Below are 26,109 nucleotides of genomic sequence, written 5' to 3'. Positions count from 1 at the left end.
GATCAGGAGTTTTCTAGGATTGTCTAGGTACTACCGCAGGTTTGTTGAGGGCTTCTCTATACTGTTAGGCTCATTGACTAGATTGACCAAGAAAGGAGTGAAGTTTGAGTGGTCTGATGAATATGAACAGAGCTTCTAGGAATTGAAGCAACGACTCATCACTTCCCCTATGTTGACGATTTCTTCAGGAGAAGAGGGGTTCGTAATTTACAGTGATGCGTCCCATAAAGGGCTCGGATGTGTGTTGATGCAGCGAGGGAAAATGATAGCCTATGCCTCACAACAGTTGAAAGAATATGAGAGGAACTGCATTACCCATGATCTGGAATTGGCAGCGATGGTTTATGCGTTGAAGATTTGGAGGCACTATTTATACGGGGGTAGGTGTGAGATATTTACTGACCATAAGAGTTTAAAATATTTTTTCACGTGGAAGGAATTAAATTTAAGGCAAAGGAGATGGTTGCAACTAATAAAGGATTACGATTGCACTATCAGCTACCACCCAAGAAAGGCTAATGTGGTCGCTGATGCTTTGAGTCGAAAATCAGTGGGTTCATCTGTGTCTGCAATGGAGATTCAGCATTCGATCCAAATGGATCTAGAGAGGCTTAGTGTGGAGCCGGTAGAGGGCGATCACCAGGCATTCATTGCTGACTTAGTTTTGCAGCCGACTCTACTGGAGAGGATGATACAGATTTTGGAGGACATGCTGCGAGCATGTGTGCTGGACTTTGGAGGTCGTTGGATGCAATATTTGCCATTGGTTGAGTTTGCGTTTAACAACAGCTATTAGGCCAGCATTGGGATGGCACCGTATGAGGTGTTGTATGGAAGGAGGTGCCGATCCCCATTGTACTGGGATGAGATCAGGGAGAGACAGATATTGGGGTCAGAGTTGATACAACAGACTCAGGATAAAGTCAGACTCATCAGAGACAGGATCCAAACAGCATAGAGCCAGCAGAGAAGTTCTGCAAATACTCACCAACGAGAATTGGAATTTAACGCAGGAGACCACGGTGTTCCTTCCCCATAAGTGAGGGTAATTAATAAAATTGAGGTGTTTCTCTTTAAGGATGAAAAACTGATGAATAGCAAATTTCGATGATGAAATTTTTATAAGGAGGGGAGAATGTAATAACCCTAAAAAGAGACTATGTAAGTTTAGTGGGGTGATTCCCACAAAAAAAATTAATTAATTAATTAATTAATTAATCGGATTAAAAAAAAGAAAAAAATAATAATTAAAATTTATTTTATTTTTATTAATAAAATATATTATTATTAATTAAATTTATTATTATTATTATTATTATTATAACTTCCTTCGGGATCATTCTTGAAGGAAGGAAAGAATTTTGTTTCTTCCTTTGCAGGAAGTCTCTGCGCACCCCCCCCTCACAAGTTCTCTCTAAACTCTCTCTCTCTCTCTCTCTCTCTCTCTCTCTCTCTCTCTCTCCTCTTATTCTCTCTCCCTCTTTCCTCGATTTCATGACGAATTTTCGCCCGATCAAAAATTGGAAGATACCGCTGGACTCCATTCTCCGCTGCCCTCATTTCTATTTGAGCGGATCAGTGGTAGGAGCGTCATAGACATATCTCCTAGGGTAAGCCAATTTTCCCTTTTTCTTTAATTTCTTGCAAAATATAAGTCCAATCGACGAACGGACACCACCACGAGAATTTAGGGATGATTCTCTACAAGTCTAGCGAGACGGAATTCTCGTGAGATCGTCGTAGGCAAAACCCCAAATTTGGGGTACGAGTGTTATTAAAGGCCTTATTTTTAATTAATTAGTATTAATTTAGAAATGCTAAAATATTGAGCATTTGGGGTTAAAGTAGGATTTCTGAAATTTAGGGCCTGGGTGAGCACCGCCGCGGGTGTAATTTTGGGACCCGCAGGCAAAATTCAGAAAATTAAGTGGGGGTAAATGTTAGTATAAATGATAATTTTGGGTATATGGAGCATATGGAAGGTTAGATGGGTATTATTTTGGAGAAATAGATTAATTAATTTAGGAAAAATGTAAATTGCAGGAGTTGAATTTCGAGCGCCAAGGGCGTAGGAGTTGAGGTATTAACGAGACTCTCAGTAAGTTAGGTAAGGGGAATAAATTATAGCAGTGTTTTTTAGAATTACTATTTTAATTAATACGTGAAAATGAGTATATGATATTTTGTCTAAAAATTATTATGATATAAATATCAGAGAAATTGTGTGGCATTAGAGTAATTTTAAATTGTGTTATTTTGGAATGTGTAATTAATATTTTATGAATAATAGATGAAAACTGTGTGACATACGAGGTATGTTGAAAAATGTGAAACTTAATGATGTGTATTTTCTGAGAAAATAGTGAATGAGAATGATTGATGTGATATTTATACGTGAGTTGAAATTATTTACAAGAAAAATGAGTTTGTACAAATTACTGATATGAGTATTTTGAGAAATGTGGAAATACATGAAATATGATATATATTATTATGAGATAATGAAAGTGCACAGAAAATGATGAGAATATATATAATGAACTAAATTGAGATATACTGAAATATGATTGATGATATGTCAATACCACACAATAATTGCGGGTGGGTGGTATTCCTTTCCTACTGATGCCGTTGGGGAGGTATGCTCAATAGGGAGATTGTGTGTATAAAGTTCCTACTGATGCCGTTGGGGAGGTATGCTCAGTATGGAAATTGTGTTGTGAAGTTCCTACTGATGCCGTTGGGGAGGTATGCTCAGTATGGAAATTGTGTTATGAAGTTTCTACTAATGTCGTTGGGGAGGTATGCTCAGTATGGACATTGTGTGTGAAGTTCCTATTGATGTTGTTGGGGAGGTATGCTCAGTATGAAAATTGTGTGTGAAGTCCCTACTGATGTCGTTAGGGAGGTATGCTCAGTATGGAGACTATGTGTGTATGTGAAGTCCCTACTAATGTTGTTGGGGAGGTATGCTTAGTATGGAGACTCTGTGTGTGTGTGTGTGTGTGTGTGTGTGTGTGTGTGAAGTCCCTACTGATGCCATTGAGGAGGTATGCTCGGTATGGAGACTATATGTGTATGTGAAGTCCCTACTGATGTCGTAGTTGAGGTATGCTCAATATGGAGATTGTGTGTGTGTGTGTGAAGTTCCTACTGATGCCGTTGGGGAGGTATGCTCAGTATGGAGATTGTGTGTGTGTGAGAGATTCCTACTGATGCCGTTGGGGAGGTATGCTCAGTATGGAAATCGTGAATATGTTGAGAATGAGAATTATGTGATCTAATGCATTATGTAAAGTACATAAATGTGAATTTATGTATACATAGATATGTAATGAGTTAAAATGGGAAATGATTATGAGAAATGAAAGAGTGTGTGTTTTATAAAATAAATAATTGAGGCGAAGTAAAACTCTCTGCCTGAGAGCTTATTGAGTAAGGTGAGTGCCCTAATAGGTATCAAATGTAGCCATTCCTAGCTGTACAACGTATTAGGGCAGAGGGAAGCTACCTGTATGGGCGGGCAATCTTCCCTATTCTCAAGAACTTCACGGGTAATTATGTGTGTTGGAAATGAATAAACTTGAGAAATGGTTTTAAAGCTTATAAAAGTTTGTGTTGTATATTTATATGATTATTTGAATGTGAATATCAATGCATTTTCTCAAATGAAATGTTGTTTTGAAAAATAAAGCATGTTATAACTGAACTCATATGGCCACACTGTAAATAATTTATTCCTTCTTACTGAGATGTGTCTCACCCAAATTATCTAAATTTTTCAGGGAACATGGATAGGCCAGGTGATAGGGCTTCGTGATCATAGGGAACTGGAACCTTGATATACAGGGTGAGTTTGGACTAGGGAGGTGTGATTCCCTAGGGTTGTATTGTTTTGGGGTATAAGATAGTATTGTGTAAATATGTATGTTAGTACTTTGGATATTGTATTCTAGATGATATGATTATACTATCTTCCGCTGTTAGGTTTTATAAATAAAATCACTTTTTACCCGGTACCCAATACGGGTCGGGTCGTATGGATGGTAGTAGGGTTGTTGACGTGGCCGATTTATAAATGTTATTAAGGACGAGTGAGTATTTATTTATTATTTATGGATGTTGTCGATGATGTGTAATTTATTTATTATTGTTTGTGAAAAAAAATTGGTACAAAAATTGGGGCGCCCCAACCAAAGATACTAACTCAAGATATAATATGTAACTCTATGGCAATTCTCAACTTTTACAAGAATTCAAAGTATTTTTTTGTTAGCAGCCCTGTGTATGTGAATTTGATTCAATCCTTGTATTAATGGATTTGATTCAAGCCCTATAGATAATGAAATTGCTTTCTTAATATGATGCACAATTTAAACTTCAACACTCTTTCCAAAAGCTTGGACTTTAAATAAACTTTTACTTAAAGAGTCTTTGGATGTTAACCAATTAACGTACTCTCTTATGGTTTCTACAAATTATTACTCCCTTTCGGTTTCTGTAATCCCAAAAATAAATTAAACTTCAGTTTACTTAATTTCCAAACTATGTAGTATTTATGATTAAGAAATTAAATCATCTACGCAACATATAGGTAAGCTGAAAAATAAAGAAAGTAAGGGAAAGAGAAGGAGACCAAGGTTTTTGCGAGGTTCGACTTATCCCCAGTTTACATCTTCTCCTTAGGCAAACCACCTAAGGATTCCACTATACATGTTCCTTTTCAGGAGGAACAAAACCTTACACACTCTTTCAATAGGCTAGAGTAATCACCTCTCAAAGCAATACCCCACGCTTGGGAACTCCTTCAATAGGTTAGAGTAATCACCTCTCCAAGCGATACCCCACACTTGGTCAATGATCCAATAACCTGGAATCGTAAAAAACATTGCAAAAATACAAGATAATCGTTGGGTACAAGGACACTCTCTCAAAGAGCATATTAGTACAAATTCGCACTATGTACTTCAGAATTTAAATATCAAGATGAAATAAGATGAAGCTCAAGTATAAAATTCACCAATTCCTTCTCTAAATGAATATAAGCAGTAGGAACTCAGAGTAGGATGGATCAGCAACTCAAAAATTTAAAAAATCAGATTTTGCAATGAGTGAACAAGAGAGAGTAGCAAGATAGCTTTAAGCTAAAATAGATTTTTCAATTCTTTTGATCTTAGTGTGTTTTGATTTGTAACACCATGTATTTATAGACTTCTGAAAGTGTTTTCGTGATGCCCAAGTTTACTTGGAGTATCTTCCAAGTTTTTAGAAAATTTGGGGCACAAGCAACCTTAATTTGAAATTTAAAACATTTAAAATTTCTGATTGTTAACAATGTTCAGACGACTGAACTTTTGAGTTCAGTCTTCTGAAGTTCCTTAATGCTTTGAAAAATTGAACTGGACACAAGGTCAGACATCTGAAGGTGTTTTTCCCGTTCTATGTTTCAAAAATAAAATCTTCAGTCTGCTGAATTAAATCTTCAGACTTCTAAAGAAATTCTTCAGATGTATGAAGTAAAACTTCAGTTATCTGAGGTACTTCTTCAGACTTCTAAGGATTCTCCTCAGTCGTCTGGGCAGACCACTTTCAAAATTTTCATTTTACTTTTCTAAAATCCTTTTTGCTCTCTTGCTTTGATTTGTTATCAAACATTTTTCAAGTTTTGAAATAGGGTCTCTAAGTCAATATTTAACCTTAGAAAAGCTTCAAATATATTTCCATAAAATATTTAAAATATGAAGTACTTACATAAAGATTTCTTAAGACTTTGACATTCTAAGTGCTTGAGTCTTTATGCTTGTCTTTCTTTGGCTCTCTTGTCTTCAAGCTTTAAGCTTTTAGTAAGTTTTTCTTTAACATCCACACTCTCATGATCTTCAAGCTTTAATAGACATCATCTTTGAATTCATGCTTTAATGTTCTTTAAGCTTCGTTTGATCATCATTCTTTGGCGTATAAGCTGTAAATGATTATTGTGAGTAATTATCCTTGTATTAATATACTTGAATCCTAAAATATCATTACTCAACCAAATATTTTAAGTTTCTCTTGTTTGTTATCATCAAAATAAGATCTTAAACCTTATAAGCCCAATAGGTGCAAAAGATAAAACTGTCACGCCCCGAACCCATAGGTGGGTCCCAGGTGTGAATTTAAGTAACCTAACCTGTCTCTGTATCAATTAAAACACACATGATACAACATGCAAAGAGGGTCCAACCGCGTGGGGTGAACGGATGCCCTATATACATACATACATACGTCCATACTCATCAAAATACGTAGCGGAATACGGTCTTTTATACATAACTAGTATCATACCAGAGTCTATACAAGTTAGGATATACCTTCCTATATACAAAACATACCCCAGGTGTCTACAAAAACCATCCCGACAACCTGGATACCAAAACTCGTACCTAACAAGTACTAGCAGTAGCTAAACAACACCCCTCGCTTCCGGACGCTAGGATGCTAGTTTCGGCTACCTGAAGGGCTTGAAAAACATTTGTATATATTCGAGGTAAGACACCTCTCAGTAAGGGAGAAAACATGCTATATCAGTGTGTGGCATACCAGTATCATTTTACATACTTCATAACACTATACATACGATACAGTTGAAACAATTCGTACAGTTTAAAAACAGATCCATACAGTTCTAGTATTTTCACAAAAACCATTCTAGTTTATACGATATCCAAAACATACATACATACATACATATGGTCAGTGTCGTCACACCAGTTTCGCAACTACACAAGGTCACCTCATCTCACAACGATTACATTGCTACCTACGCAACTACGCTGCGACGATCAAGGCCCAATAGTGAATCCATTGCTTCAAACGCAACTACACAAGGTCACCTAGTCTCATAGCGATTACATTACTACATATGCAACTACGAAGATCTACAACTCAAGCTCAATAGTGAATCCATTGCTACATATGCAACTACAAAAGGTCACCTAGTCTCACCTCGATTACATTGCCATATGTACAACTACGCTGTGACGACCTAAACCCACTGTGAATCCATTGCTACATACGGTGTAGATCACACCCACCGGTGACCAGCCGGAACATACTAGTGATATTTCACACCCCAGATATTGAGCCAGCTACTTTCGCCACGGTAACTACCCGATACCTGACTGTTTTACAAATCCCTGGAATCATTTTGGAACTCACGTTCCTATACATTTCAGCGTACGGTAATTAGCCGCCTCATAGCTATTTTACATATACCTAAAACAATTTCATACAACCATACATACCACACTTATTTGGTTTACGGCAAATCATATCATTACAATTTCAAGTATACAGTTTATGCAAATATGGATTACGGTCACCTCATTAATATAGTTTAAATAAGACGAACGGTTTTCCAAACAAAGTAGAGATGATACCCGAAATCCCCAATTTTTCCAAAAACTGTAACCCAAAAATCCCGCATTTTTACCTGATAGATTTTCCCAAATAAGTAGTTAAAACATATAAATGATCATAGCCTACAGGCTTACCGATCCTGATTTTGAAAATGGACTGATATAAACAGAATCTCCTTACCTTAACCCGAAATCCAACTATGAACTCTACGATCCTCAAAACTACGAACTGAGACTCTGAAAACTACAAACCACAGTACAATACAGGCTTACAATCCATACTACTACACATATACTGAATTAGAAATGAAAACCGAGTCTTACCTCGATTTTAGCCCGAAACCCGAAATCCTCCGAAATAAGATTCTGATCTACTAGAAACATAGAGAATCCTTCACCGATCCTTGTAGTAACCTTGGATTTACGATTCCAGCAACAAACGGCAAAGCAATCGAGGAGAGAGAGAGAGCTTCGAATCTTAGAGAGAGAGAGAGAGAGAGAGAGAGAGAGAGAGAGAGAGAGAGAGAGAGAGAGAGAGAGAGAGAGAGAGAGAATTTCAAAACTTAGGAGCTAAGCAACTCCAAAATATCCCTTTATAGGCCTTTGACCTGAGGGGATTTCGTCGACGAAGTGGTGCCTTCGTCGACGAAATGTCAGGGATTTCGTCGTTGAATCGGAGATTTCATCGACGAATCCTAATATTTCCAATTTTCGCCTCTTGGCTTTTTTTCGTCGACGAACCTCTGAATTTCGTCAACGAGTTTTTCACTAGCTTCGTCGACGAAGTCTGTACAATTTCCACTTTTACCCCTCTTTTACAAAATAAACTCATATATCACGGTTCGGTTTCTTACAAAAACTCCTAAAAGGAGAAAATTGAAATCTGTAAATGCTCAATAAGAGGTTACAGAGGTGGATAATCCATTCGACATTCACAAACCCGTTTCTTTTGAAAATGAAATCCCTATTATGGAACCTTCTGAAGAGGAATATCCTAAAGAGACATCCCTTGAAAAGGGACATATACCTGGAAATAATAATAAGATATTAATTCATTACATATGATAAATGTGAGATATAAATAAAGTTGTTGTCAATAGCACATTTGCATATGTAGTAGCTACTGACATTACCAGAAGTAATGATGACATTACCAGAAGTAATGAGGATTTTGAACCTAAATTTGTTAATTAATGTTGATATAGAAGTGATTGGTCATAATAGAAAAAGACTATTACATTATAATTAAACTCTCTATCAAAAAAAGAGAAGTTTTTGGACCTATAGTCTAGACACCAAAAGATGTCCAACCCGTTGGATACAAATGAGTATTTTTGCGCAAGCGAAATGAAAATAATGAAATTACTTGATATAAAACAAGACTTTTGACACAAGGTTTCTCGCATAAACCCAAAATTTATTATGAGGATACATATTCTCTCGTAATGGATGGAATCACTTTCAAATTCTTAATTGGGCTAGACTCGCTAAATGAATGAGCATGAGTCTTATGGACGTAGTAACAATATACCTATATGGATAATTGGATAATGAAATTTATATGAAAATCCATGAAAGATTTAAATTTCCTGAAGCAAAACCCATAAATTAATATTCAATTAAACTCCAACGTTCTTTATATGGATTAAAGCAATCTGGACGTATGTGGTACAATCGATTATGTGAGTACCTTGTGAAGGAAGGTTTCATAAATGATCCAATTTGTCTATGCATTTTTATTAAAAGATCAGAATCTGGATTTCTTATAATTGTTATTTATATTGATGATTTGAATTTAGTTGAGACTCATGAAGAGCTCACTAAAGCTGCTAATTATTTAATGGTGGAAATTGAGATGAAAGATTTAGGAAAGACAAAATATTGTCTTGGCCTATAGGTTAAACATGTAAATGGTGGAATTCTTATTCATCAATTTAAATATACCGAAAAAGGTATTAAGACAATTTTATATGGACAAAGTTCATCCTTTGGGATATCCAATGATGGTGCGATCACTTGATGTTAAGAAGGTTCTATTTCGACCTCAAAATGAGAGGGGGGGGGAATTACTTAGTTTTGAAGTACCATATTTAAGTACTATCGGCTCTTTGATGTATCTAGTCAATTATACAAGACCCAACATTGCATTTGATGTAAATCTACTAGTAATATATAGCTCTGCTCCTACACAACAATACTGGAATGGAATTAAGCATATTTAATGCTACTCGAGAGTAAAACAGGCGATTATAACAACATCCTTCAATCATTCTGAAATACTAACTATCCATGGAGCTAATAGAGAATGTTCGTGGCTCAAATAAATGATTTCTCATATCCAAGCAAATTGTGGTCTTCAATCATCAAGGATATTCCAAGAATTTTTATATGAAGACAATGTTGCATGTATATCTCAACTGAGAGGAAGATACATAAAAGGTGACAGAACGAAACTTATCCCTCCAAAATTCTTCTATACCCATGAACTTCAAAATAATGGTAATATAGATGTTCAATATATCCAATCAAGTGATAATCTGAAATATTTATTCACCAAAGCTCTACCTAATACAACATTCAAGAAATTGGTTCATCTTATCGGAATGATGCATCTTAAAGATCTTAACAAAAGAAGTTAATATATGAGTGACAGTCAAGGGGGAGTGTTACGAATAATTGTTAGTGATTGTCCCCCTCCATGCACTCGTCTCTTGATGTTCTCCATATCCATTATTTGTTATGAATATTTGTTAGTGACTGTCTCTCTCTATGCATCCATCTTACCTGCTCCCATTCGCATGTCTCCTTTTTCTCCTCCAGCTCATTAAAGTCTCCCTCACTCACCCATCATCATCCACCTGCCCCATTAAATATAAGAAACCTTATCATCAACTACTCCTCCCATGACTATATAAGGATGAATAGATGATGGAGAAGGGGTGCGAAAAGAAAAGAAGAGAAAGTAGGGAAATAAGAAAGAAGGCAGAGAAGATAAAAAGGAGACGAAGAGGAGAGATATAAAAGAACGTGGGAGAGATATTTTTGTATAAGGTCAGATCTATATCATATTGTAATTCTTCCAAAATAGTGAAACTTTGGTCCCAACCGTCCGTGGAGTAGGCATATCCAAACCACATAAAATTTTTATCGCATCTCTATTTATTTATTTTTCTAGTTATTTTTCTGCATCTTTCATGACAATGACAAAATAATATTAATTATTTTAAGAATAATAATTAGTATAAAAATAAAATTTAATAATAGAAATAATAAAAAAATAATAAAACTAATGCATGGAAGCCGTGTCCGCATTCCGGACTCTGTGAGCCAGCGGGGACCGTGGATGGTAAGAGTTTTCTGTGAGCCAGCGGGAACCGTAGATGATAATGAAGATGTGTCCTGGGAGTCGAGTTAGCCGAACATCCAACTGATGCACGGAAGTCGTGTCCGCATTCCGTACTTTGCTTGATTAGTGAGACCTAAGGGGAGGACGCTGATCCGTAGGTTTGGTGCCGCATTAGGGGTCCAAAGGACTTCTTGGTGGTTAAAGTTCCTATGTAATAAAAAAAAAAATATTGAAAAAAAATTGAAACTAAATTCTTGCCACCATTTTATATTATTAACTAAATACAATATATTACCAAAAAAATTACGTTCTAGATTTCATTCCGTCAATCGGCTTCTATCCCGAGTTTTTTCCCATTTTATTATTATCGATAAATAAAATATTAAATAATACTCTGAATGGGAAAAAAATTCCCAAACTAATGCTTACGTAATCTCGCAACTTGATGCTGCGAGATTTAAATTGATGGTCACTAAGAAGATGACGTGTGGCAAGTAGAAGACCAAATCTCGCAGCTCTAAGCTGCGAGATTTAAAGAAAGTAGCCACTGGAGGGCTGACATGTGGCAGGATGCAAATCTCGCAGCTCGGAGCTGCGAGATTTAGGGTGAGCCGTGAAGATCTGCGCGCTGGACGCCTGCAATCCCACCGTCGGTCGTTGCGTCCTCCGTCGCCCTCCATCGTTGCGTCCTCTGATGCCACCCTCGGCCGCCACCTCGTCGAAATCGGCGTCAACGACGTCTTCTCCGTCCCCGGCAACTTCAACCTCACCCTCTTCGGCCACCTCATCGCCGAGCCCGGCCTCAACCTCCGTCGTTGCATCCTCCGATGCCACCCTCGGCCGCCACCTCGTCGAAATCGGCGTCAACGACGTCTTCTCCGTCCCCGGCAACTTCAACCTCACCCTCTTCGGCCACCTCATCGTCGAGCCCAGCCTCAACCTCTCGGCAACTCGCAGCAACAGTAGCCGCCGCTGCCGCTGCCGCTCTCTGCTCCACTCGCCCAGCCTCCCTGCAACACCTCTTGAAGCAGAACTAGTCCTCGCCGCCACCGTCGCCAACACCCCTTGCCGCCGTCGTCGCTCACCATCCTTGTCGGCAGCATCTAGTCCTGTTTAAATCTCGCAGCTCCAAGCTGCGAGATTTTCTTCCTTTATGCGCCACATGTTAACTTCCCATTGGCTATTCCCCTTGCCACACGTCGTGTTTCCAGCGGTCGATAACTTTAAATCTCGCAGCATCAAGCTGCGAGATTACGTAAGCATTACTTTAGGAAATTTTTTCCCAATCAAAGTATTATTTAATATTTTATATATTTTTAATAATAAAATGGGAAAAAACTCCTTCTATCCCACTTCCAGTAATTATATTACAAAGATAAATTTCATTTATACTTATTCTATTCCGATTTGTTTCCAACTTCAATTTAATTGCGTAAACAAACTGAGGGATAATTCTGAACCAACGCGACCTTAGAGAGAACAACAGAGGCCATATCTGCTGCAGAAGAATTCTGTGTCATCCAGTTTTCAGCACAAGCATTGTTAATTGCGATGCCTTCAGGAAGAACACGAGCACGGTTGAATTCGCAAACATGGTTTCTTCATCACCACTTCAATATCAGGGATTATTAGAGCCCTCTCAGGCTACGGTGAGTGCCACTCCATAATTTTGTGTTTTCGCACATGCACGTCTTATCATTTGGATGGAGCTCTCTACACTCCCCTTGAATCTTCTCGCTTCTCCTCCTTCTACTTCTTCTTCTTCATTTGTCAACTTCTCTTCCCATTCTCTGCGCTTTCTGGTTCTTCAGCGCCGAACCAACTGTTCGAACTCTTTCAGAACTCTCAAAATTAAACCCTGTCGTTGTTGTCACGCGACCCAAGTCGAAGCTCTACAAACCGAACCAGCCAAGGTAGTCCACGAGTTCACAAGGAAGAAGAGAAAGCCCAGACCAAGCTTCTCCGAGCAAATTCGAGACAAATGGTCTCGTAAAATCGTATCTCCGAGAGATAAATTTCCGTGGCAGATGGAAAAACTGCAAGAGAAGGTAGAACAGGAAGAAGTTGAATGCAATCAGTCTTCTGGGGTTCTCGTCTTCGAGTCTGAAGGTCACGGGAACTCGTCATCGGCTGAGCCGATGAGTTTTACCCTTGCGAATCGTCCAGTTAGAGCTCCTTGGGATCATGGAGGTAAAACCCAAAAACCCCAGTTTGATTCTGAAATTAAAATTCCGCAAAATGGCCACGAACAAGGCAGGGGTACTGGTGGTTTTTTGGTGGAATCTGACAACAACGATAGGGAGTATGATTATAATGATAAAGTTAAGACAGAAATTAAAGATGACACAACCCCAATTGGATTATACACAAGCAAGCCGAGGTCAGATTTTAGTGTTGTTAGTGATGTTTCTTTGGCTGATAGTAGCGGCATTAAAAGGGTACTTGATTATAATGATGAAGTTAAGAAAGATATTAAAATTGGTACCACCCCAGTTGGGTTCTTGGAAAACAAGCAGACTTCAGATTTTGGGGATGCTAATGGGGTTAATTTGACTGATATATTTGATCGTGACATTGGTTTGGTTGATCTACAGTTGAAGGGGACAGTTTTGGAGTCAAGGGGAGAGGTTCGGGGGAAGAGGAGCAATACGAAGTTAGCTGAGAGTACAATCCCTGACCACGAACTGCAGAGGCTTAGAAATGTTTCTTTGAGAATGTTAGAGAGAACAAAGGTTGGATCCGCTGGCATTACACAAGCATTGGTGGATTCTATACATGAGAAGTGGAAGGTGGATGAAGTGGTGAAACTGAAATTTGAAGGGCCTTCTGCCGTTAACATGAAAAGGATCCATGAGAATTTAGAGGTCGGTGTTTCTACATTATTTCATTGAAAAGAATTACACAAAATCAGACCATGTTTTATGTATTTAAATTTGAACATTTCTATGACTAGGAAGCTTCAGATGACTTAATATAGTTACATGCATTTTAAGTGAATTGGAGGATGGCTGAAATAATCAAAGGTGGATTCTGAACTTTGATTTTGAATACTATTAATCATGGAATTAGTTTCTCACTTTGTTATTTGTTATATTCTATGATTTTTTCTTTTTCTTTTTCTTTATTATCCATTTCTGTCCATCTTATTCTATTGGTTATTTACCTAGTTGATTATGCAAGCTTCTTTACTTGAATTATATGTTGAACTCTATCAGCGCAGAACTGGAGGTTTGGTTATATGGAGATCTGGCAGTTCAGTGGTGCTGTACAGGGGAATGTCCTATGAGCTTCATTGTGTAAAACAATATGCAAAACAAAGTCAAGCTTACATGGATATTTCACAACCTTCAAGAGATTTGGAGAGTGATGCTAATTGGAGGACAGGAGTGGAAGACTTCGTCAGTGCCAAAGAATCACCCGTCTCTGCTTTTGTGGGATATACAAAGCAACCACCTGAAGAACTTGTGGATATAGTTGAGTTCAATCAATTGCTAGATGATTTGGGTCCAAGGTTTAAAGATTGGTCTGGTCGTGACCCAGTGCCTATTGATGCGGATTTGCTTCCTTATATGGTTCCTGGATATAAACCACCATTTAGACTTCTCCCTTACAGGGTGAGACATTGTGTAGGAAACAAGCAGATGACACGCTATCGTAGGCTTGCAAGAAGAATGCCTCCACATTTTGCCCTGGGTATGTTGGATATATATATACACTAAATGATTGTGTTTACTTCACAATATCATCTGCTCTATGAGGCTTCCTTTTCACTCAAATGTCATAGGAAGGAACAAAGAACTCCAAGGTCTGGCTGTGGCTATGGTTAAGTTATGGGAAAAAAGTGCCATTGCGAAGATAGCCATCAAACGCGGTGTGCTGAATACTTGTAATGAGAGGATGGCAGAAGAAATCAAGGTGAGAGATATTACAAACTCACCCTCTTCTTATAGTAATACTGTTCTAATAGAAACTGAAAATCAGGTATGGTGGTTGAAAGCCTGAAATAGTTACTTCACTATGGCAGGTTACAGATACAGTTGCCCATTTGACTATTTTTTGGTTGGTGTGGGGGGGTGGAGAGGGGGATGCGTTGTGGTGCTTTTGGTTTAAGTCTGCGTCATGTCCCTTAATTTGCTTAGCTTGTTGACTTGTGTTCCTAATGATGCTTGTTGCTTAAGTATTTTCATTGCCAGGGATTCGTACACTCGTACAATTATTTTATTTCTATTTGTGGTGATGGTCATCCAGTGCTCTGTGTTCTAGCTGCCTTTTTCATGATTAGCTGTTTATGTGACATCTTGGGTATGAATGCATTTTCTTGCTTATGATCACTTTGTCTCATTATTGCAGAAATTGACAGGGGGGACGCTACTCTCTAGAAACAAAGATTATATTGTCTTTTATAGGGGCAATGACTTTTTGCCACCTGCTATTACAGAGACATTGAAAGAGAGGCAGAAACTAACTGATCTCCTACAAGATGAGGAAGAGCTAGCACGGAAGAAGGCCTCAGCTTTGTCTGAATCAAATTCCAAAAACACCAAGGGCCTTTTAGTAGCTGGCACCTTTGCTGAAACTATGGCTGCTGCATCTCGCTGGGGAAACCAGCTGAGCAGCGAAGAAATAGAGAAAATGAGGAGAGATTCCTCTTTGGCTAGACATGCTTCACTTGTCAGATATATGGAGAAGAAGCTTGATTTAGTAAGTTAGGCAAATGCATTAAATTTGACTTGTACACTGATGATTTTGGAACATATAAACTTTCTCAGATATTCCGATTAAATAAATATTTACACTTGATGGTCAGGCAAAGAGGAAGATCAGAAAGGCGGAAAAGGCTTTAGCAAAAGTGCAGGAGTGTCTAGAACCAGCAGAGCTCCCGACAGATCTGGAAATGATTACTGATGAGGAGAGATTTTTATTTCGCAAAATTGGGTTGAGTATGAAACCCTATTTGCCTCTGGGTAAGCACTGCTGCTTTAGTCGTGGCTTGATGGTTCTAAGTGGAATTGTTAAATAGGTGTACTGTATCTGTTTTAGGGAGGCGAGGAGTTTATGATGGGGTTGTAGAAAATATGCACCTGCACTGGAAGTTCCGGGAAGTGGTCAAGATACTAGTCAAGAGAAAAAATTTCGCACAAGTTAAGCATATTGCTATTTCTCTTGAGGCAGAGAGTGGTGGAGTGCTAGTTTCTTTAGATAAGACTATCAAAGGTTATGTTATTATTATCTATCGGGGGAAGAATTATCAACGTCCTCTTGCATTGAGGCCTAAGAATCTATTAACAAAAAGACAGGCATTTGCTCAGTCAGTTGAACTCCAGAGACGTGAGGTAATATTATGATAAAATCTTGTATATCTCAAATAATATCAATAATCTGGTTTGATATAGATGATTTACCAAGTTTATATTTAATTTTTACAGGCATTGAAGCATCATATCTTGGACTTGCAGGAAAGAATTGACTTACTGAAGTCTGACCTTGTATGATATCTTTCTTGGCAGTTATGACTTAATAATTGTGATTATAACATGGATATCTTAGTGGAAAACTAACATTTCCTCAAATATTTTCTATCTTTTTTGGCTGGTTTTCAGGAAGAAATGGCAACTGTCAAAGAGATTGATGAAAAAACCTTTTATTCAAGAATGAATGATGCTTCTTCTTCTGATGATGACACTGTTGATGTAGGTGATGTTTTAATTTTTCTCTCTCTCTCTCTCTCTCTCACACACACGCACACACACACACACACTAGTAGAGACTTGTGTTATGCTATATATATATACTAGTAGAGACTTGTGTCATGCACGTGATATTTTTTCAATGCATAATTTCTGTAACTTCTTCTTATTGTGATTATTTTTATTAAAGAATTTACAATTTAAAAATAGAAATATTAGTTATAAACATAATAATAATTTTTTTTATTCCATCATTTTGCATCAATTCTAGAGCTGCAAACGAGCCAAGGTGACCTTCAATGTGTTCAGGCTCGCTCAATAGACTAAAAGCTTTGCTCAGGCTCAGGCTCAGGCTCAGGCTCGGGCTCGGGCTTGGAATCGGATCATAGCGAGCTCAAAAATTTAGGCTCAAGCTCGGCTCAAAAATTAAATACAAGCTCGGGCCCAAGCTTGGGTTCGGCTCATTTCAACTTCCCAAGAGCAAGTGGGTTTTACTAAAGTAGATAAAGCCCAAAGTTGCTGCCCTTTAACGAGGTCATTTAACAGGGCAAGGTGGTCTTTTATAAGGAGGGATGGGCTCTCAAAGTTTGGATGAAGCTGATGTGGGACAAATGCAAGGGAATTCATTTCTTTCGTTTATTCTCCTCTTCTTCTTTCGATTGTTTACAAATTTCTCAACAACCAAATGGGGACAAAGTCCAAATATATATACACAAAAATAGTACCTCCATGAGCTTTGTAGCATAGTTCGATACGCCATCGCCAATTGGAGATGAGGATCACCATATCCTTGGTCGATCCTGTGTTGAGACTTGACTTTCCTAGAACTCTAATGCCCAGTAGAAGTTCATCGCAGTAGATCCAAACAATAATACCAAAATCCAAACAATAACTCCAAAATCATAACTAAAGTGAACTGCATAGACTGGAAGCATTGTAATTCAAGTTCAGATTGGGGATATTTTCTTGAAAAAATTCTTGGATTTTGGGTCCAAATTCTCTTGAGAAAAGGAGTGACTGAGTGAGTTTCTTTGGTGACATGAGCATGTTGCTGTTGCGTAAGTGCACTGAGGGGTTTCGGCCGGCAAACTCTCTGGTGTTGTATCTGCGAGATGTATCCAATGTTGGAAGATGGAACAAGATTGTTGGAGCGACGTGTTTTGCCGGTGAGGGACTTGATGTCGCTGGAGACTTCGAGCTTGTTTGTGGACATGAGCACGAGTCTCACACAGTACTCTATGGCTGCACCAAACTGCTGCCTTCTGAAGAAATCAGATCCCTCTTCTCCCTTGTCCTATGTTGTCTGGGAAAGAAGGAAATACTCCTCATCCATGTTTATAAATGAATTTCATCTCCTTGTTTAGAAAATGGTTTAAATAAGTTCACAACTTATTTGAAGAAGCCCACCCTAATTAATTTAAGCTTACTAAATGTTTGAATGACTGTGCCTAATGGTTTTAATTCAAGCTTATTATTGAGCCTAACCGAGTTGCTCACAAGCCGAAATGAGTAAAGCCTATCTATGTTCAAGCTTGGCTTGTTTATTAAACTAGCTTAAAAATTGGACTTGAGAATCATTCATTTATATTATAAATAAGCCCAAATGAGCTCTTACTGAGCCAAGCTCCCAAGCCGCTCACAAGTGGCTTGGTTCATTTGCAGCCCTAATCAAGATCCATCTACTTAATTGAGTTAGACTAACTCATTTCTAAATGAATAATTAAAAAAGTGTGTCATTACATTGCCAACAAACACAGCATGAGTGCTCATATGATGCATGAGATTATGAATAAAATGTAAGATCTTAAAACAAGATAATTCGATAGTGGGACAGTTAACTAAAATGACCATTCAGTTGATTCTTATTCGTGCCAACCCACGCTATTAACATGTGCAACTCTAATCATGCTGAAATCTTGACAGTGCCTCCTTTTTTTACCTTCACATTTCACATTTTAATGAACCGTCTATTTTCAAATTCAAAATTCATCACTCAATACCAACTCCCGACCAATATTTCAATACTCAAATTCAAATTTCAAGAAATAAGCAAATAAATATTAAATAACGTTTTGTTAAAGAGCACTTAAAATTCAACCCTCATTTTACACCACATGCATGGAGCTACCAAAATTTTGGTAGCATCTTATCTGTTTTCTAGACTTTCCAAATTTCTATAAACCTGCAAAACTCATATCCGAAGGCATACACAGAGAATCCCTCAAAAAAGTTTTGAATTCATCTCATTCCATTCCAACTTCCAAGTTCTAACTGAGATTCCAATGGTCAATTTCAATATAATTCAAGAACATGTCCATGCACAAATTACAAATTTTTCATAAACAAAGAAATTGCATCTTTTCTTCAATTTTTTGCAACAGACTTAAATGAAAAGCAAATACAAGCAAAGCAATGGTAATAGTTAATTGCCACCAAGTATATTGCTTTTACATGTTTCACTGCATCTGCTCCCCACATAATTTCTTTCCATCTTAGAAATCCCTCCTAATTTATCCTTGTTGTTCACTGCAATCATCATTAACAGCTTAGCAATACCTGATGCTTACAGAAACTAAATAAAAATAACATCAATATCCACAAAATATATATTTTTTTAATAGCAAAAGAAATTCATTGATAGATTAAGAATATAGAATTAGGAGAAGAAACATCTCCTTATCAAACTCTTGGAAACCCCAGAAAAAACAAAAAAAGAACCAAAAGACACAAAAAATACAAGGAAATCAACATGCCTTAATTAGTCAACAAAGAATGGCAATCGTGCTGAATATCTGAAAAGCATGTCTATCCGCTTGAAGTTTCCATTACCCACACGCCAAAGAGAAGTCAAATAATGAATTTGCTCCCATACCAATAAAAGCGATACATTCTTCCTTGAGAATATGCGTGCATTATGTTCCTTCTACTGACCTCAAAATACTGCAAATGCAGCACATGTCCATAACACTGTTCCTTCCTTTTTACTACCTAAACCAACAAAAGAGATATACAAAAACTGTTGCACAGTCTCTGGACAAACCCACAAACCCAACTTTCCTCAAAATTTCCTCCATGCAAAATCATGATGCAAGAAAAGATGTGGAGTAGATTTTGAGCAATTAAAACAAAGAACACGCATATCTGGAGAGAGAGAGCCTTTAAAGGCCTCATAAAGCAGCAAATTATTAGTGTTGATCCTATTAAAAGCACAATCAACCAGAGGAAAAAAAAAATGATTTTAGGGGGGACGTCAGCCTTCCAAATTGTTTTATAGAGTGGAAAGGAAAAATCTGAGCTAGTCAAGAACTCACAATATGATTTGCATGAATAAAATCCTGAGGGATCCAAGGACCAGGATCGACTATCAGCTTCTGAAGTTACCTGACATTTATTTGACAAGACTAGCAAAGAGGATAATTCTTCCATTTCCCTATCATTCAAGGATCTCCTAACGTGAAAATCCCAAGAAGGTAAATGACCACCTTGATCAACAATAAAAGAAGAAATGGGTTCATTATGCTTTGAGCACAGGCAAAAGAGGTGAGGAAAAGAGGTGGACGGAACAACATTCCCCAACCAAAAGTGTTTCCAAAAATGGATATTACAATCCCTACTCAATGAAAAATTAGTATGGAGAGGATAAATTTGGGAAATAGCTTTCTATGTACTTTCTGAAGAACATTTAGAACCCATATTAGTATCCCACCCATTCTCATCAAGTCCAAACTTGCTTTTTACAACTTTATGCCACAAGGAAGAATCCTCTAACGGGAACTGCCAAAACCACTTGGCCAAGAGAGTTGTGTTTTAAGACACCAAATTTCCAAGACCCAAACCACGCTCCCATTTAGGCCTACAAACCAACTCCCATCTCACCAAATGATCCCTACTTGCCCCCTACCCCAACCAGAGAAAATCCCTCATAATTCTCTCAATCTTGCTAGCAACTTCCGCAAGAAGTTTGAAATAGAAAGGAAATACAATGGGATGCTAGAAAGACAGGCCTGAATTAGGGTGATCCTGCCTCCTAAAGAAAAAAGAACACCCTTCCAATCATCTAAACACAGACACTCTCTCGACAACCAGGTCCCAAAAGCTAATAGATCTAGGGTTACCCCACAAAGGAACTGCTAAATAGGAAAATGGCCACTCCAACTCAGTACACCCTACCTCCAAAGGCAACTCCCTGGCATGCTCAATAGGCATATTAATAGCTGTGATGCCACTCTCCCGGAAATAATGAGAATAATTAATTGCCACCAAGTACGCCGCTTCTGTGTATTTTGTTGCGTCTGCGCCCCCCCCCCCCCACCACACACACACACACACACACACACACACACACACACACACACAACAACTTCATTCCATCTAAGAAATCCCAATCACCACTACTAGCTTTGCAATACCTGATCCTTAAGAAACTAAATAAAAATAATATCAATATCCACAAAAAAACATTATGCATTATTCTCTCGCTCACATCATATAATTAGCAAACATTTGCAGGCTTCAAGGCTACATTTGGCACTTCTAAAGCTATCTCTAGGTTCCATGTAGGCCTACATGTCAATGTTTTATTATTGGTAGGATGGTTGTGTGATTCTAGCATCCTTGGATTTGAGAAATTTGAAAAATGACTTTTCCATATTCAAGAATATCTAGTTCCATGGTGGTTTTATATATTTGGGTTATTTTGTGTCAAAATTAGAAGCCATTGCTAATCCCATTTTTGTTTGGCTCAATTATGATCTTGTTTGGTTGCTATAAAGTCTTTTTGCTTTCTCAAGTTGGAAATTTTTGAAAGCTTTTTCCACATTTAGGTAGGATCTTTAATGTTCGATAGGACCAATTAAAAGTGTGGCCTATTCAATATGCAAAATTTGTATATGCACGCACTTACAACTGATTGTTAGATTTGTGCAGATCTTTCACTCTTTTGATGGTAAGAATCCATTGGTTTATTCTAAATTGAACTCCCAGAAAGACTTGGGTAAGAGTTCTAAAACTATAGCCATCCTTAGATTCCATTTTTAATACCATAACCAAACTCTTAAGAATCCAAAACATAACCCTCCTTTTTCCTTTCCTTGTTCTCCAATGTTTTTGACAGACTTCTTTTGTTACATTTTATTCTAGTCCATTGAAAAAAAAAAAAAAAAAAGAGAAGCTAAAGACATTGCCAAGTATTGCATTAGTTCACCCCATAATTTCCAAAATCCTTTTTCCTTATATAAATTCTAAAAACCAAAATCCTGGTCCATTTATATGTGACCCCAGGAAATTATGAACTCACACTTCGGATTTTCCTACTGCAATAATGCTTCTTAACCCCAACAAAATCTAAAAATTTTAATCGATAGCCATGCCTGTATTTCATAAGTAATATTGTAGTGCAACATCTAAATGAAGATGCAAATGAGCACAATCCAAGCAAAGAATAGAAGAATATTTTCACGGCTACCCTCTTATTGTGCATTTTTGATAAACTAACCTTGTCTTAGTGAACAAAAAATTAAAAATCACTTTGAATTCTTGGCCATGGCCACAGCAATCAGGTCTAGGTTTTATTTCTTGTGACTGAAATGCAACATTGCACTTGTTTAATTAAAAGAGGGAATTTGAACCTCAGCAGATAACCATTGTACCATTATAGCCTAATGGTTGGAGCCACATTAAATTGATCGAGGTATACATGCAGATCATTGGCATACCTGCACAAATCAAGTAAAAATGTTACACCAAATGTCAATGGCAAAGAGATACTATTAAAAGAATTAAAATGGTTGATACTTTAATGTTAGATCACATTAAGCACTCCATTCTATTTGATAACCTTGAATTTGGAGGGTAAATGGTCTAATTTTAATATTTTTTTAGCAACATAAATTAATTATTCCATCACATAAACTTAGATAATGGGCTCTTTAATCTTATCTAAGTGGATTGCCATGCCTTTTCTTCAATAATTATTGGATGTGAATTATAAAAACATCATCCAAAATAGATAATTCCATTACCATAACAGCATTAAAAAGTGATACAAATTAAGCAATTCTGATTTTTTATTTTTACTCAGCAACTCTGCATAAAATGTATAGGCTTGCGGATTAAGAAAACAACCTGATAGAGTGGAGCAATTGCTTTCTTATGAATATAAATAGAATAAAACTTGTTAGAAGGTTGAAGAGACCCAAAATTTTGGCATCCAAAAAAAAAAAAAAAAAAAAAAGAAAGAAGACTTCAACACATCTATAGAAAAAAATTAAAAAAAATAATTCATGCACATCAAATGACATATTGATAATGCATTGATATGACATAATCAAACTTTTATTTCTTGTTGTATTCAGTGCTGTTAACATCCAAAAATTAAACCCTTGGGAGCTAATCTGACCTGAACAAAAACCAAACGGAACAAAACAAAACAAAGTTTCTTGAGGCCATTTATGGTAAATCAAACAGCCATCTTACTGAAAATAGAACATTGACATGGCCTATTGCAGAACCTAACCATAGCTTTAAAAGTGCCAAATGTAGCCTTTGTCAATTATTAAGGGTCATTAAAAACACATTAGAGTTTTTTTAAAGCTTAATTGAATAAGGGGAGAAATCTTCATTCTAAGATTTAGTTATACATCTGATGGGTGTGCTTTAATTCATTAAATTTTATCAAGCAACTACATCACTCCTTCAGTAACAAATTTTTTTAAGATAACTAAGCATTTTCATTAATAAAAAAACAATTACTAAAGAAGGAGGATAAAACATTCTCCATTAAAAGAAAAAACAAATTACATCTGTGCTGCTCTCTAATCCCTTGGAAGATCCGACAGCGACGGGCCCCCAAAAAACCCAAATAGGCCCTAAAAGAAGCAAAAATGGAACTTTTGCCCAAAGAAAAAATTGGAGAAGTCTTCTGATCTTTAAAAGTTCTTGCATCCATTTCAAGCCAAAGAATCCACAAAATAGCAAATATTGCGCAATTGCAAAAAGTCCCCCTCTTTTGCTTTTCACAAAACCCCAAAAATTCACCATAAAAAAAATCATGTACATTTTGTGAAGCCACCCAATCCTCACCGAAACAAGCAAATGAAGTGTTCCATTGATTACTTGCCACCTGGCAATGAAGGAAAAGATGATCACTAGTCTTGTTTGCCTCACTGCACATCATACAAACATCTGGATTTTGGACTGATAGCTTTATCTATTGAGAACAAACATCAATAGTCTTGTATCTTTATCTATATTAAGTCATTATTCTTGTCTCCTTATTTGTAGTAGGTCATTCATATTAATCTTGTTGAGTACAAGAGTCTTGATGAATGGCTAGATTTTGAGAGGAACTTTTTCTTTCCAAACAGCTTTGTTTAAAGGGAAAGGGCCGGGGTTTGAAGAAATTGTAAGATGAATAAGAAAAGATTGTGAAGAGAAAGACCCCAAAGAATCCCTAACCCAAATCCTTGCATCGCCCCTCGAAGTAGGAGAAAAAGAATCAACACACCCAATAAAGAATTAAACCCATTGATTTCTCTTTCATTGAGACTTCTAAAGAAATGGAAATCCCAAGAAAAAGAGCCCCCCTCTAAATAATAGAAAGGACAAAAGACACTGATCTCTCATGAGTTTTCGAAAATTTTAGGTACCTCCCCTAAGATTAACCTCCCTTTAGGTTTGCCAAGAAGACACAAACCTCCCTCTTGTATTTTGTAAAAAGGCAAGTGTTTTGAGGGGTGTAAGTGTCACAAAAATCAAATGCTTGAGGAGATTTGTGGGATTTTTGAGACCTCTGGGGAGGTCGATGAGATTTTTAAAACATTAGGGGTTGTCTTTGTCTTTTTGCCAAACCTCAAGGGAGGTAGTGTCTTTTGCCCTAATAGAAAGCTAAAACTAGTGCATTATGAAAGAAGATAGTATAAACAAACGCAGCACTAACAGCTCCAACTGTGTCTTACCCACCCAAGTATCCGCTCAAAACCGAATTCTATCACCATTGCCCACTCAAAGGTGAAAGAGAGACAAGATATGTCGGAATAAAACTTCTAGGGCTCTCATGGTAACATTACCATTCCCTTTACTATCCAACCCATTTCAATAAACTTCATACTTGCTCTTAACAACTTGATGCCGTAAGGAGTTGGACTCTAAGGAAAACTTCAATAACCTTCAATTAAAGAGATGTTTCTAGAAACCACATTGCCAAACCCCAATCTCCCCTTTTGTTTAGTTCTCCTAGCCACTTCCCAACTAATAATCCCTCTTTATCTTCCCCAAACTCAAACCACAAGAAATCTCTTATGGTTTTCTCTGGGGTCCCAGTCGCCCTACTAGGAATATACTAAAAAGGGAAGCACTAATTAGGGTGATCCTACCCCTGACAAAAGGTAAGCCCTTTTCCAACCCTCTAATCTCCTCGTCACTCTCTCAATTATTGCTAGATACCAAAAAGAGTTTGACAAAGGAGTCCCCTCTCCTCCCCCAACCCCAAAAAAAACCCACCCAAAAGGAAGGCCAATATATATGACATAGGTAAAGCCAAAGAGTTGCGACTTGGTTGAGATCATGGTTTTAAATCACGGTAGCGGGTAGCATAACGTAACGGTAACGGGTGTAACGGGAAGCAGGAGTAGCGGATGTTACATAACGGGAAGCGGGTGTAACGGCCGTGAATTTTTTTGGAGCACACACAACCTTGTGCATATTAGCGTACTTGCATGTTTTAAGCTTTTAGCCAACCTTAGAAAGGGTTTTAGTGTATTTTGGACCCTTTAGTTTGAGTAACTAAGTTATTTGGTAAGGGCAACAAGTTTACACATCATTGATAGAAAATTACGTGTGTAAGAGTATTTGTACTTCTCATTGTTCTTATCTGTGATAAATTCTTATGTGTGCTAAATGAATTAATAAAATAAAATACATTATACACTCCATTAATCTATTAGACACATAAGACATACGAATAATATAAATATAAAATAGCTAGAAAAGAAAGAAAGTTGAAGTTGAAAAATAAAGAACATAAATATCACATTACTAATATTATTAAAAAAAAAATTTCCCTAACAAGTTAATATTTTGAAATTGTTAATTAATGCATCTATTGTGAGTATTTAAAGAAATTGTAAATTTTGTATCATTGTCATCCTCATTATAATCTTTTCCCCCTCTTGCCACTTGGTATATTGAGAATGATATATGAAAGAGAGAGAGAAAAAGTGATAAGAAAAAGTAAAAAATAAAATATTTTTTTGGTGTAATAGCCCTGTAGCGGTTACGTAACGGCCATAGCGGCCTTTACGTAATGGTTGCGGTCCATAACGGTCGCTACGGCCGTGATTTTTCTTCCCACCGATTTCGCGGTGTGTAACGGTATCGGTAACCTAAAAAACCTTTACGTAACGGCGTTACGTAACGAACATTTAGTAATAAAATTACTCAGTCAGCAAATTGCAGCCAGTGTGATTCTTATTCAAAGTTCTGTTCAGTTTTTCAAAGTGGAATACAACTGTCATCCATTAATAGCATAGGAGTGAGTTATTTAGTCTAGGAAATTGTCATATTCTTTGCCTTGTTTCTAGGTTTATTTAATGAGTTTTTAAGTTCCTAGAATATTAAAATTTCCCATCTATTCCCCATGTACTTGGCCCTATAAATAGTGGCCTTATCCTAGTCATTTCAA

The 26,109-nt window shown here is 37.2% G+C and overlaps 1 protein-coding gene across 3 annotated transcripts in view; it reads left to right on the top strand.

Annotated features, from left to right (window-relative positions):
• The first annotated feature begins 12,137 nt into the window (after positions 1 to 12,137).
• LOC131158099 (CRM-domain containing factor CFM3, chloroplastic/mitochondrial) overlaps positions 12,138 to 26,109 on the top strand; it is a 34,399-nt gene continuing 20,427 nt past the window's right edge. Inside the window, exons 1-8 of one of the 3 annotated variants that reach the window (XM_058112700.1) lie at positions 12,138 to 13,607; positions 13,959 to 14,436; positions 14,528 to 14,658; positions 15,094 to 15,444; positions 15,551 to 15,707; positions 15,784 to 16,076; positions 16,170 to 16,229; positions 16,344 to 16,433. In XM_058112700.1, coding sequence (XP_057968683.1) covers positions 12,447 to 13,607; positions 13,959 to 14,436; positions 14,528 to 14,658; positions 15,094 to 15,444; positions 15,551 to 15,707; positions 15,784 to 16,076; positions 16,170 to 16,229; positions 16,344 to 16,433 — 2,721 coding nt within the window. In that variant the 5' untranslated portion in view covers positions 12,138 to 12,446. Of the gene's footprint in view, positions 13,608 to 13,958; positions 14,437 to 14,527; positions 14,659 to 15,093; positions 15,445 to 15,550; positions 15,708 to 15,783; positions 16,077 to 16,169; positions 16,230 to 16,343; positions 16,600 to 26,109 lie in introns of those variants that run through there. The other 2 variants (XM_058112701.1, XM_058112699.1) reach the window with 2 other exon arrangements.

Source organism: Malania oleifera, chromosome 6 (assembly GCF_029873635.1).
Source record: "Malania oleifera isolate guangnan ecotype guangnan chromosome 6, ASM2987363v1, whole genome shotgun sequence".
Classification (NCBI taxonomy): domain Eukaryota; kingdom Viridiplantae; phylum Streptophyta; class Magnoliopsida; order Santalales; family Ximeniaceae; genus Malania; species Malania oleifera.
This window is presented reverse-complemented; position numbering and strand designations above follow the sequence as displayed.